Here is a 14410-nt window from a genome sequence, read left to right on the forward strand (position 1 = left end):
TAATTTATATTTTACCTTCCATGTACTTTAATACATAAATATAAATAAGAAAGTACCCCACATTTGGATTCAATAAAAATATATAAAAAATCAAATTCCATAAGAATAAAAAAGTAGAATTTGGATTTTAGTAGGAATTTAGAATTTTGCGATTTTACCACCTCCAAGATATACACTTTCTATTTCTTGAAAAATTCATTAAAAATTATTTTATCACTAATAAATGTTAGCTATTGAATTACCGGGAGTTAGTTTTATAAAAAAGAAACATTTTCATATATATCTCCTTATAAGGTGCTAGTATTTCAGATTTAGAAAAAATATTGAAACGTTATCAAAATGAGTTTCAAGATATGATGCATGAACTAAATAATTTTTCATACGATTAAGTTTCAAGCCAAAACCTTTCATGCATGTTTCAAAATATGAAAACTTATTTTGAAGTATGAGATTAACATAAATGATTTTTCATACTTAAGATTGGATTTTCATCAAACACATATATGTTAAAGATGGTCTTTTGCCTTAGAACAATTTTAGCTCTATGTTGACCAACGACTTCAAAGCTAATTTGAAAATCATTTTAGGAGATTATTTTAAGACTAAATACTTGACTTTGCAAATCTCCAACTAATATAGAAAATGATAAATCTTTTTGGTTTTCATTTTAACAAAGCATTTGAAATTGATTTTTGTTGAAAACCATTGACTTGATTAATGACTTAGGGATAAAACAAGATATTATTTTTCATCATCAAAACTAAACACAAGAGTAGAACATCACGTATAAAATAAAAATTAAATAAAATAAACATATAAATTATATAATATAATTGCATAAGACACGTGCAAAATATTTTCACCATTAAAAGTGAACAAAAACTCACATTTTTACACAAACTAAATAGTAAAGACTATTTTTGGCAATGCAACTTTTGGCTTACATAAGTTTTGCAATTTCATTCCGGATGTTTTTGTCTTTATATTTCTTTTCATATGCAATCCACAGTGAACATAGGCATAGGCATAGCCAATATCGTTGCTATCAATCTCAAAGCAAGTTAATCTCAAAGAGATTTCTCGTTTCTTAGATATAAAGAACAAAATCAAGTTTATTTTATATAAAGTCAATAGCATCAACACGTATATTTATTTGTTCATCTTTATCATGATTACAGAAATATCATATATCTATAATTTATTTTTGTTAAAAGTTAAAAAAGTAAAATTAAAAATGCCATGGGTGGCATCACCACTGCCTATCCATTTAGTGGATTTGTTTCCTAATTATTTGTTTATGAAGCTTAATTAGTGACATATAGTTGGATTAATTGTCCATGGTTATCCATGATCATAATTTTTTAGCCAACCCCCCCCCCCCTCACACACAATTTTTATACCTAATATTATATGCATAATGTGAGACAGTTGTTTTCTGTAATAATAAATTTTTAGTACAAAAATTGCCACAAAGCAACCCTAAACATCTAAATTTTATGTAATAATAAGTTGTTATCATGATTAAAGTTGTATGTATTTATAAATTTTTAGTACAAAAATTACCCATTAGATTTAGATGAAGGATAAACCGAAAACTATATAGGGTTGGACCGGAAAGCTTACCGTGGACGAAGATGACAACGAGGATGAACGGCGGTCTGCAAGTCGGAATCGGAGGTCGACTTCGGCGGAGATGACAAACACGAAGATCGCTCGCTGAAACAGAGACCAAGATCGGTACCGGTGGACAAAGACTCCAGATTGATGGTCGAAGACCAAGATTGCTCGCCGGGTCTACAGAAATAAGAACAGAACGTGGACGGAAACTTTATTGTGGAAGAAGATGAAGATGCGTTGGTGGTCTGAAACTCGAAATCGGATATGGTCTTCTGCGGAGATGGCGACGAAAACGAAGTTAAAGTTGGTCTTTTGTGGAGATGGCGATGAAGCCCAATACAAAACTCGTCTTCAGCAGTGGATGGCGACTCACAGGAAGTCGGAGATGGCGATGAAAATAAAGGGGACGAAGCCGGCTCCAATTGGAGAGGAAAACCCTAGAGAAATCGAGGTGAACAAAAATGAACGTGCTGTGCGCGGTGAAGTGAATTCCTTGAAAATGTAAAACAACCCCCGCCCCCCATAAAACCCAGCAAAAGCAAGAAATTTGCGTCCGTCACGCTATCGAAAATTATAATTTATTATTTTTTTTAAAAATCAACTAATCAAATACTATAAAAATTAGAATTTAAATAAAAAATAGTTATTTTTCATAAAAAATATACGCAATCAAACGCACCCAACATTGTATGTGTTATTCAGTCAATTAATCCACTCAAATTTACCTTTGCTTTATCATTCGTGACTTTCTACCCTGATAAATTAAATTGATATGAAATATGTTTAATTAATAATCAATAGTTAATTTAAAAAATTCAAAAATTGTATTGAATCTATTATTTATAACTTTATTCATTTATAATTCTTTATATTTGTACATATATATAGTTAATAATTAATCATATTCAAATTAAATATCCAATTATATTTTATAATATCAAATGTAAATAAATAAATAAATGATTGGCTAACTAGTAGTGTAAGTATCGTAGTTTATAGGTTTCACTGATTAAGTTCCCTACATCATATTATTACATGTCACACATATTTCATTTATCTCGTAACAAGTGAAGGCAAGTCATACATGTTGCATTCATATTCATTTTATACGCGTTACATGAATAGTGTTGTCTATCAAAATTAATTCGAAAATAAATGCTATTGGGTTGTGTTAAATAAGTTAGACCATCTCCCAAAACGTTGCATGTGCTATCCCATCGATGAATCAACTCAATTTTATACTTACTTTATAATTCTTGTCTTTTTTATAGTGATGTAGACTGTGAGTTGAATTGATATAAAATATGAATAATAATTTTAATAAACTAAATAATTAAATTATATTTATACTTCATAATTTTATTCAGTTATAGTTCGTTATATATATACACATTTATATAATTGATAATTAATCATATTTATATTAAATTAAATATGACTTTAATTATAAACATTATTTTTTAATATTGTATTTATTTTTTAATTAAATAAAATTCATTTGCTATTGTATGAGTTTTCATTCCCCCATCATTCAATTATATTAAAATAAGTTTAAATTTATAAATTTAAACGTGCTTGAATTATATCATTTAAAAACATTTTTACGTAAAATTAATACTAAAAATAATAATTTAATATTAAAATTGTAAAAATATAGGTAATTTCAAAAAACAAGAGATACACAATGTAATTCTACAAAATTTTTGGGTGTGAAGTTGAATTTACCCCACGTAAACAGGTGGCGGGTTCATTGCCTGCACGAGAAGCGTTAAATTGAGAGTACCGAACGTTACTGATAACTCGCTACAGAGAAGAGAAGATGCCACGATCTGAAAGAAGAACTAGGGTTTTCAATCTGTCGAACCCCTCTTATGCTCTCTCTCTCTCTAAGAAAATGAGGTAACTCGTCTTTTTCACTCTCTTTTATCGCCCTCTATTCCACAGAAATCAGATATGGACCCAAGCACGTAGTTACTCGTTTGTCTTCCCTCTTTTCTCATTCGTTTTTTTTTTTTTAAAGAAAAATCTATAGTTCGGTCTTGATTTAGGCTTGACCCAAAATCAAAATCAAAGGGTTTTATTTTGCATCTGAGTTTGGTCTTAGTGTTTTCGTGTTCACATGGAATGATATCCGTGCTCTTGGGTTTTTGATAATTCTGTCAGTCTGCTGCCTATAGCAGGGAGATTAACTATTTGATAAATTGTTAATTGTTGAAACATAAGAAATGGGTGTTTTTGACTGGTTGCGTAGTTACTTTGATGGATACCAAAGGTCTGCTCAAGGTGGATCGGAACCCACAACGGCAGTATGGTGCTGATTGGAGGACCAACTTGCCACCCCACGGGGGTCAAAAGGTTGCTAACTGGACGTGAGATTTTATTCGCATTTATTTGTCTTATATTTTTGGAGTCCTATTTTAGTTTTCTGAAGTGCAGCAAACCAACCCCCCGTGGGGGGGGGGGGGGGGGGGGGAGAGAAACGGGTAAAGGTAAAAACTTTATGCATACATCAATGAAATTCAAGACGGGGAAATGACCTTTTTTTCGTGTTTGTACACGTAAAATTGATTTTTAGTTGTGGCATTGGGTCGTGCTTATGAGATTATGTATACTGTTAAATTATTTTATGGTTTTGGTTATTGGGATTAGTAATGCGGTGTGAGTTGCATTTGATCGCATATGCTTAATTCTCAAGACATGATGGTGACATGTTTTTAAGTTGAACAAAGAGTGAGTTCGATGCAATTGCAGGTCAGAATGGGTGCAGCATAGGCGCCCCCAGTGAATGAGGCTTTCCCATAGTTTTCATTTAGAGGATCCTTTTTTTTGCTTTAGAGGGTTCTAAATTTTTGTTGCGATGCTTTAGCAAACTTGTTGCTGTATGGGGGTCCTAAATTCTTGATGCATTAGCACGGTATTGATCCATATGTTGTGGACAAAATTCCATAGCTTATAGTCTGGGCACATAATAGTATCATTATACAAAGTTAATTTGTCTTCCATCCAGTGTTGGTGGAAACCGGACTGGATTGGACCGGACCGATCTTGGAAACTGCTAACCAGTCTTTGGCTGAGATTAAAAAACCGGCCAGTTCTTGGATTAACCAGGCAGCTGAATCGTGAACGCCAACCCATCTCGGTTCAGCCACCCTTTCCCCTTCAAACGGGTTCAAAAGAAAAACGAGGAGAGGCGACAACAAACTGGTCTCAGGTGCAATGATGAGACTTCTTGGTTGCCGCCGCTAGTTCAATGGCCGGTGAGACTTAAAACATGATGGCAACACTGTGAAGGGCTTGCTCGTTGTCTGGACAGTGAGCTTCTTCTATGAGGTGCCACAGATTTCATATCCCACAATGGTGTGCAAAAGGCTGTATTCCTATTAGGCTTCATGGTGTCAAAGCAGATGACAAGGTCCTCTCCTTCATCTGCGTAATAAAATATTTGGCGAAACTGCCAAGAAGAAGAAGAGATTGAACTTTGAAGTTGAACTGTTGTTGGTCTTCCGAAGAGAGAGGGGAAAGCTTTACAGGGTCTTTCAACGTTTCAACTTTTAAATGTCTCAGTTTCAACAGTTCATGCAGAGTAACATACCAAAGAAAGATAAGATATTTCCCTTCATAGCTCAACCATCCAATTTTCCTTTAACAACTTTATATAACTATATATATTCTAAAATATAAACTTTTTGTTGAAGGGAAAATTAAAATTTGATTTTTATTTTAAATTTTATTTAAATATGGTCGAAATTAGAAAAAAGAGATTTAACAAAATCAGACATTGAATTTATTTTAAATTTTGTTGTAATATTATGTTGTATATTACTATAGTATGATATTAACTTTTTTTTTTTAAATTTTAATTATTATATATTTATTTATTTATTAAAATACATCTCGGTTGGACCACAACCCCAATCCGACCATTAACCCTTGAACCTCTCTCATGTCTGGTTTAATACCTGATTTAGTTTTCTAAACATTGCTTCTATCACACCATATAAGTAATTGGCACATTCTTGCAATGCTATATGGACCAAGTCTACCTGAAATGGATGTCGAAATTTTAATATGCATGAAAATTTTCACATGTTTGATACTTCTACTTGACAATTTGCTCAACTCATAAGTGCAAAGTGTGGCCAAACAATTACTGTTTGGATGCTTTGATGCTCCAATTCAAGGACTACTCACTACAAACCTATTAAGTGTGACCCCAAGCCTCCAAAATGTCATGATTTCCTTTTAGTAATTCAAATAATGGGAATTGGGGACATTAAGCTTAAGATGTTTGATGGGTCAGTAAGGACTCTGTCATTAGCGAGATATGTCTCGAACTTAAAAAGGAACCTGATTTCACTAGGGGAGCTAGCTAAGAGTGGCTATAGTTATAGTGTCCATGGTGATGTTCTCAAGGTAGCTAGGGGATCACTTGTATGTATGAAGGTAGTCCTGAAAAATGGGATATTTGTTATAATAGCTTCCACATTATGTGGGGATGTGGCTGTAGGGGAAAATAAGACCTATGAACACACAAAACTATGGCATTTTAGGATGGCTCATATGAGTGTCCAAGGGCTTAGAGAACTAGTTAAGGGATTTTAGGCTCTGGTAAGGTAACAGATTTAGACACATGCGAATCATGTATCTATGGAAAATCTATGAAGGTAAAGTTCCCTAAGAAGACACTCTATACCTCTAAAGGCCCACTTGAATGTGTCCATTTGAACTGATGGGGCCCTAGTCAAACCCTAAATCATGGTGGAGCTAGGTATTTCCTTTTTATAATAGATGACTATTCTAGAATGGTTTGGGTTTTTATTTTGAAATCCAAAGATAATTCATTTGATGCATTTAAGGCCTGAAAAACTATGATTGAAAATCAAAGGAGTGTAAAATTGAAGGTCATTCGGACTAATAATGGTCTAAAATTTTGTAATAAGGAAATCACCAAACTATATAAAGAGAGTGGCATTCTAAGGCACTTTATTGCCCCCGATAACCCTAAGCAAAATGGGTTAGCTGAACGCATGAACAGGACCCTCCTAGAGAGGGTGAGATGTATGCTAGGCTTCCAAAAGCATTTTGGGGAAAGGCTGTTGCTACAGCAGCCTATGTGATAAACCGATCACCTTCATCAGCCATAGGTTTTAAAACATCTTATGAAATGTGGAATAATCATAAGCCAAACCTAGATCATCTTAGGGTGTTTGGGTGTATAGCTTATGCTCATGTAAAACAAGGTAAATTAGAACCTAGGGCTAAGAAGTGTGTGTTTATTGGTTATCCATCAGGGGTTAAGGGGTGTAAGTTGTGGAATTTAGAAAAAGAGATGCCTAAAACCATGGTAAGTAGAGATGTAACTTTTGATGAGAATTCCTTTATTGATTAAGATGAGGAGAAGGAGAACATGGATAGGAAAGGGAAGGCAAAAGTTGTAAATTTTGAACAACAGCAATAGGATGTTGTTGCTGCATATGATACTCCCCTAGAACCTATTTAAGACCAGCCAAGTGCTAGTGTAGGATGCTCAAGTCGAAATAGCCTTGATGTGGGGAATTCATCGAGTCATGATGAAGACCAGCACATGGACAGTGCTGGTTCATCAAGTACAGTAGGAGATTTAATTGAAGAAAGGTATAATGCAGGTCGAGATAGGTAAAGAAGAGTCAGTAGGCCGCCAGTGAGATATGGTTTCTCTGATTTGGTGGCATACGCACTGCTAAGTGCGGCTGAGATGGCTAGAAAATAGCCTCAATCCTATGAAAAGGTTGTAAACTCAAAGGAGTCTCAGAAATGGTAGGCTGCCATGGAAGTTATGGAATCGTTGAGGAAAAATGAGAGGTGGGTTTTGGTAAATAGACCCTTGGGAAAAAGAATAGTAGGATGTAGGTGGTTGTTTAAAGTGAAAGAAGGAGCTAGAGATAGCGTCAAGTCTAGGTATAAAGCTAGGCTAGTAGCAAGGGGTTTTACCTAAGTAGTAGGGGTAGATTTCAACGAAGTGTTCTTTTTGGTTGTGAGACGCACTTCTATAAGAACCTTGCTAGCTATGTTAACTCATCTAGACCTATGCCTAGAGCAAATGGATGTTACCACCGCATTCCTCCATGGCGAGTTAGAAGAGGAAATTCTAATGGAACAGCCAAGAGGGTTTGAAATTAGGGGAAATGAGGACAAGGTTTGCTTGTTGAAGAATGTCACAGTCGCTGAGACTGCTGTCAACTTCCGCCCGAGGTGTATTAGAATTGGTTAGGGAATGGTAGTAGAAGAGAAAGGTTTAGAGAGAAAAAGAAGATTGAGGGAGAGAATAGTTTGGGAGATAGAGAGAGAATGCATGGAGTAAATCTGGAATTTGTTGATTGATTCTCGATGACCATTCTCAGGAGCCATTTGGGCTTATATAGCTATCCTAAGGGGTTGCCACAACAGATTGCAGCACTCATAACCAACTATTTTGTCCTATCCCAAACACTTTTACAGCTGGATATTCTCTCTAACTAACTAGTAGCTGGAATAAAAGGGAATTCCATGGAATAACAAAGAAACATAGCAAGCAATTAAAGACATAGTAGGAAAAAATAAATCCACAGCAAAACTTGGCATGGTTTTGTGACAATGCCCTTCTCTTCAGCGATTTCTTGTCCTCAAGAAATATTTAGGAGGCTGGCGGTTCCGGGAAATTGTTGTAGTAACTGGGGAAGGTACTCCCAGGTGTCTTCCTTTCTTGATTCTCCTTGCCACCTGACTAGCACCTGCATAAGAGGAGCCCCTTGATGGTAGATGACTCTTCTGTCCAATATGGCCTCTGGCTCCCTTGTGACTTCCTTCTCCTTAGGTAACGCAGGCAACCTCGGGTTCACCCGTTCCTGCCCTGTTGACTTCTTTAATAGGGAAACATGGAAGACTGGATGAATGTGGGATCCTTCGGGAATTTGTAAATGATAAGCCACCTTGCCAATCCTAGCCGTTATGGGAAAAAGGCCCAAAGTATTTAGGGCTGAGTTTAGAGACCGGGCCTTGAGAAATGGATTTAAGGTGAGGGTACCTCAGCCGTAGATAAACATTATCTCCTACTCTGAATTCTCTGTCAGTCCTCCTCCTATCAGCCTGCTGCTTCATTTGGTTTTGGGCTGATGCCAACTCTTGTTTGAGTTGTTGTATCACCCCTCTCCTTTGCTGGAAATACTCTTCAACTGCAGCAGCTGAGGTACAATCTTCGATGGCCGGTAGAATTGGAGGCTTAAACCCAAATACAGCTTCAAAGGGCGACATCTTTATTGATGTGTGGTGGCTGGAATTGTACCACCATTGAGTTAGAGCTAACCACCTATGCCAATCCTTGGGCTGCAGCAAACACACGCAACAGAGGTAGGTTTCGAGACTCTGGTTCACCCTTTCGGTCTGCCCATCCGACTGAGGGTGGTATGCAGTCAATAGATTGAGTTCCGTGCCCATATTTTTCATCAAGTCCCTCCAAAAGTGGCTGGTAAAGATCTTATCCCGGTCGGATATGATGGTCTTAGGGACCCTATGCATGGCAACTACCCGGTCAGTGAACGCCCGGGCCACCTCCTGAGCCGTGTAAGGGTGTGCTAGTCCCACAAAGTGCGCAAACTTAGTGAACCTATCGATAATCACCATTATACAGTCCTTGCCCTCTGAACGTGGTAGTCCCTCGATGAAATCCATGGACACACTTGTCCATGACTGTTCTGGAATGGGCAATGGTTGAAGAAGACCGGGGTATGCCACGTTCTCATGTTTGCACCTCTTACATGTGTCACACCCCAAGACAAACCTTTTGACCGTTTCCCTTAGTCCGGACCAGTAGAATAGCTGCCGCACCCTCAAGTAGGTGTTTTGGATGCCCGAATGTCCCCCTATAGGAGACTCATGAAGTGACTGTAGAATTTTACTCTTAAGCTCCTCCTTATGGCCTATTACTATCCGACCCTTATACCTCAGCAGCCCATCTCTCATCGTATAGCCTTCTGTCTCCCCGCTTCCTAGAGCCAATTTTTCTAGTAGGCCCTGAATACGGTCCTCTCCCTCATAGTTGTCCACCACCTCTTTACACCATTCAGGAATTACCACAGTCATGGCGGCCGATCTGGCTTCTTCTTGACACCTAGACAATGCATCTGCTGCTAGGTTCTCCTTCCCTTTCTTGTATTGAATTGAGTAGTCCAAACCCATTAGCTTGGTCATCCCTTTCCTTTGGAGTTGTGATTGAAGCTTTTGTTGGAGCAAGAACTTCAGGGACTCGTGATCCGTCTTGGTGATAAACCTTCCCGCCTCCAGATAATGGCGCCACTTTTCAACAGCCATCAAGACAACCAAGAACTCCTTCTCATAAACACTAAGCCCCAGGTGTCTAGGACAGAGGGCTTGGCTTAGAAAGGCCAATGGTCTTCCATCCTGCATCAATACCGCGCCTATCCCCACTTCGCAAGCATCCGTCTCTAGCACGAAGGGCTTGTTGAAGTCCAGCAACCAGAGTGTGGGAACCCTGCTTATTGCCAACTTCAGCCCTTCGAAGGCAGAGTCTGCCTCCGGCCCCCATTGGAAGTTTCCCTTCTTTAACAAGTTAGTAAGTGGTTTGCTCAAGATTCCATACCCCTTAACAAGTCTGCGGTAATAGCCAGTCAGCCCCAAAAATCCTCTAAGAGCCCTTATTGTAGTGGGTTTTGGCCAGTTGAGCATGGCCTCCACCTTGCTGGGATCGGTGTTGATTCCTTCTTCTGAAATTAAGTGTCCCGAGTATTCCACTTAGTTTTGGCCAAATGCACATTTAGATTTTTTGATAAATAGCTGGTTTCTTCTAAGGACCTCAAGAGTGGTTCTTAAGTGGATTAGGTGTTGGTCCAAGGTGGGGCTATAAACAAGGATGTCATCAAAGAATACAAGGATGAACTTCCTTAAATAGGGCTCAAATATCTGGTTCATTAGAGATTGGAAAGTGGCTGTGGCATTGGTGAGCCCAAAGGGCATCACCAAGAACTCAAAATGACCATGGTGTGTGCGGAAGGCCGCTTTGTGGATATTCTCGGGCTTCATCCTTATTTGGTGATAGCCCGAGCACAAATCTAACTTGGAAAAGAACTTGGCCTGGTGTAATTCAACCATAAGGTCTTCAACAAGGGGAATGGGGAACTTGTCTTTGATGGTTAGGGAGTTAAGTTGGCGATAATCTACACAAAAACGCCAAGTGCCATCTTTTTTCTTTACCAATAGGACAGGGGAAGCAAATGGGCTTTGGCTTGGTCTAATGAAGGATTGGCTTAACATCTCTTTTATCATTCTTTCGATTTCAGTTTTTTGGATGGGGGCATAACGGTAGGATCTGACATTGATGGGCTCCACATTCGGTTTTAGGTTAATGGCATGGTCCAAAGTTCGGTTAGGAGTAAGGGTCTTAGGTTCCACAAAGAGGTCCTTAAAGTCTGCCAACAATTCATCAATAAAGGGTAATGTGCATACCTGGTCGTCACTCCTATGCTGGTGGCAGACAGTGAGCCACAGCTCCCCTTGCCCCCCTTCATCAGGAAGCTCTTCCACTGCCACAATGGAGAACAGTTGTGTGAACTAATTCCATTTGCTCTTGAGGACTCTCTGCAGCCTCTTACCCGTGATCATCTTGCAGGTCGCAACCTCTTGCCCGCTAGTAAGCGTCATCCTCTTCCCTTCTTTTTCAAATGAGACTTCCATTTGGTTGAAATCAAAGCTTATGGGCTCACCCCCTTCATCCAATCCACTCCTAACACCACGTCACAACCTCCTAGTTGCAGTAATCTAAGGTCTGCCTCAAAATCTTCTTCCTGCATTTCCCATATGAAACCCAAGCAGGCCGAATTGCCCAACACTCGGTTTCCATTAGCAACGACTACACTCAAGGGTGGTGTCCCAGTGAGTTGGCACTTAAGCTTTCTAGTGGTGCTATTGTCAAGGAAGCTATGGGTGCTCCCATTGTCAATCAGAATTGACAGGCTGCCTTCCTTCACCTTCCCTTCCACCTTAATTATCTTGTTGTTGGTAATCCCCTTGAGGGCATGGAGGGATATTTCTCCATCGTTCTCCCCTCTAGTTTCCCTGAACTCTTCTACTTCTTCCGCATCTAGTTCACCATCCCTGTCTCCTTCCAGCAGTAATAGTTGTCGTTTGCATTGGTGCCTCGGATAGTACCTATCCCTGCACCTATAACATGTGCCAGGAAGCTTCTTAGTCTCCTCCACCCGCCCCCCCCTGATATAGACCACCAATACTTCTTCCTCCTTTAGCCGGATCTCTGTAAGTTCCTTTACTGCTCCCCCCTTGTTGCCAATTTCCACCGGTGGTCATCTTCTGTTGCTGCCTTTGCTTTTTCATAAGGGCCTCAACCACCAACTCCTGCAGCTTGGCACTCTCAGCCGCTTGTTCCACTGTTTGAGGCCTTATCATTTTCACCATCGGTCGCAAGTCCTCATTGAGGCCGTTAAGGAAGCTAGAAACAAAATAAGCTTCTGACAGGTGGGGGTCATTGTCACTCATCAACGACCTCAGCTCCTCAAAACGCTTCAAGTAAGACCCAACATTCCCCGCTTGCCTCAACTTATTGAATTCCTCTATAGTGTCTGACATGGTCCTCTCCCCGAACCTTTCACAAAGCTTCTCTGAAAACTCCCGCCAGGTGTAAATCCCCCTTGTTCGGGTCCATCCTTGGAACCATGCATCCACTGCATCGTCAAAATAAGCCGCGGCTAGGGCCACCCTTCTTTCTACTGGTATATTATACCATTCGAACATCCGTTCACACTTCCTAATCCACCACCTAGGATTAGTTCCTTCAAATACCGAAATTTCCATTCTCGGTTGGAAATCCCGGTTGGGGTGGAGCAATTCTGTCCTCCCTTCCTCTCCTTGTTTTAGTTTCGATCTCATCGTCCTGCTCAACCTCAACCTCCAAGGTCCCATTGCCTCTGTTCATCTTCTCATTATGCAAGATAGGTTCTGTTCTAGTTTGAGGAGGGAAATCAGTAGCTATTCTCACCTGGTTTTGCTGGGTAAACATCAGCATGAATCGCTGAAGCTGATTCCCCATCTCCTCTCTCATCTGGTTGATATCCTCCCTTATTTGATTCAAGCCGTTTTCAAGCCTACGCTCGAGTCCTCCAATAGCCTCGTAGTTCTTCTCAGAACCCAACTCCAAACGATCCACGCGATATTGGAACTCTCCCACGGTTGAGGTGACTTGCTGGAGTTGTGACTCCATATTCTTCATGCGAGTGCCTTCGGCCATTGCTCCGCGTGGTCCTCTACTGCCGGGGTCGTTGCTCTGATACCAAATGTCACAATCGCTGAGACTGCTGTCAACTTCCGCCCGAGGTGTATTAGAATTGGTTAGGGAATGGTAATAGAAGAGAAAGGTTTAGAAAGAAGAAGAAGATTGAGGGAGAGAATAGTTTGGGAGATAGAGAGAGAATGCAGGGAGTAAATCTGGAATTTGTTGATTGATTCTCGATGACCATTCTCAGGAGCTGTTTGGGCTTATATAGCTATCCTAGGGGGCTGCCACAGCAGATTGCAGCTCCCATAACCAACTATTTTGCCCTATCCCAAACACCTTTACAGCTGGATATTCTCTCTAACTAACTAGTAGCTGGAATAAAAGGGAATTCTATGGAATAACAAAGAAACATAGCAAGCAATTAAAGACATAGCAGGAAAAAATAAATCCGCAGCAAAACTTGGCATGGTTCCGTGACAAAGAAGTCCTTATAGGAACTAAAATAGTTTCCTAGTCAGTGGTACAAGAAATTTGATTCATTTATGCTAAGTCAGGGGTTTAAAAGAAGTTCATTTGATTGTTGTGTCTACCTTAGGCATGTTTCCTCTAAAGTAGCAATCTACCTCCTGTTATATGCAGATGACATGCTTATTGCAAGTCATTTACCAGTTGAAATCCAAAGTTTAAAGCTGAAACTTAGTTCAGCCTTTGAGATGAAGGAGTTAGGTGAGGCTAAGAAAATTTTAAGGATGGAAATTACTAGGGATAGACATAACTGAACCCTCCTGCTATCCCAAAAAGCTTATCTAGAGAAAATCATAAGGAAATTTCATATGTTGGATGCAAAAGTGGTAAATGTACCCTTTGCACAACATTTCAAGTTATCACATGCCCAATCTCTAACGGATGAAGAGAGCCTAAGAAAAATAGAGAGAATTTCCTATTCTAATGCTGTTGGCAGCCTTATGTATGCTATGGTGTGTTTTGGGCCAAATTTAGCCCATGTCACGAGTGTTGTAAGTAGATTCATGGCTAATCCGAGGAAGGAACATTGGACAGTTGTAAAGTGGGTGTTTAAGTGGTCAATTGATAAGGTTTTAATCTATGGTGGAGCTAAGGAATTAGAAGAGTCGAATATTATAGGATATATAGATGCAAATTATGCATCAGACCTAGATAGGAGAAGGTTTTCCACCGGCTATGTGTTTCAATTATGAAACTCCACAATCAGTTGGAAGACTAATCTTCAGCTGATTGTAGCTCTTTCAACCATCGAATCAGAGTATATAGTAGTGACCGAGCTGTTAAGGAGCCATTGTGGTTGAAAGGATTGGTTAGTGAGCTCCTAAGAAATAATGTGAAGGCTATTCTAAAGTGTGACAGCCAAAATGCTATACACTTGGCTAAAAATCAAAGCCACCATGAGAGGACTAAATATATTGACATTAGGTACCATTTTATCAGAGAAATTCTTGAGAAGAAGGAGATTGATCTGATTAAAGTTACAGGTGATGATAATGTAGCTGATATGTT

The 14410-nt window shown here is 39.2% G+C and overlaps 1 protein-coding gene across 8 annotated transcripts in view; it reads left to right on the top strand.

Annotated features, from left to right (window-relative positions):
• Positions 1–3407: 3407 nt before the first annotated feature.
• Positions 3408–14410, top strand: part of LOC127811584 (mediator of RNA polymerase II transcription subunit 15a-like) — a 40228-nt gene continuing 29225 nt past the window's right edge. For 3 of the 8 annotated variants that reach the window (XR_008025742.1, XM_052351586.1, XM_052351578.1), the window contains exons 1-2: positions 3408–3516; positions 3869–3986. Coding sequence is in view for 4 of the 8 variants with exons in the window: in XM_052351578.1 (XP_052207538.1) it covers positions 3877–3986 (110 nt within the window). In the remaining 4 variants the exon portion in view is untranslated. The remainder of the gene's footprint in view (positions 3517–3868; positions 3987–14410) is intronic. The other 5 variants (XR_008025739.1, XR_008025737.1, XM_052351605.1 and 2 more) reach the window with 2 other exon arrangements.

The sequence above is a fragment of the Diospyros lotus genome, chromosome 1 (genome assembly GCF_014633365.1).
Source record: "Diospyros lotus cultivar Yz01 chromosome 1, ASM1463336v1, whole genome shotgun sequence".
In the NCBI taxonomy this organism is placed as follows: domain Eukaryota; kingdom Viridiplantae; phylum Streptophyta; class Magnoliopsida; order Ericales; family Ebenaceae; genus Diospyros; species Diospyros lotus.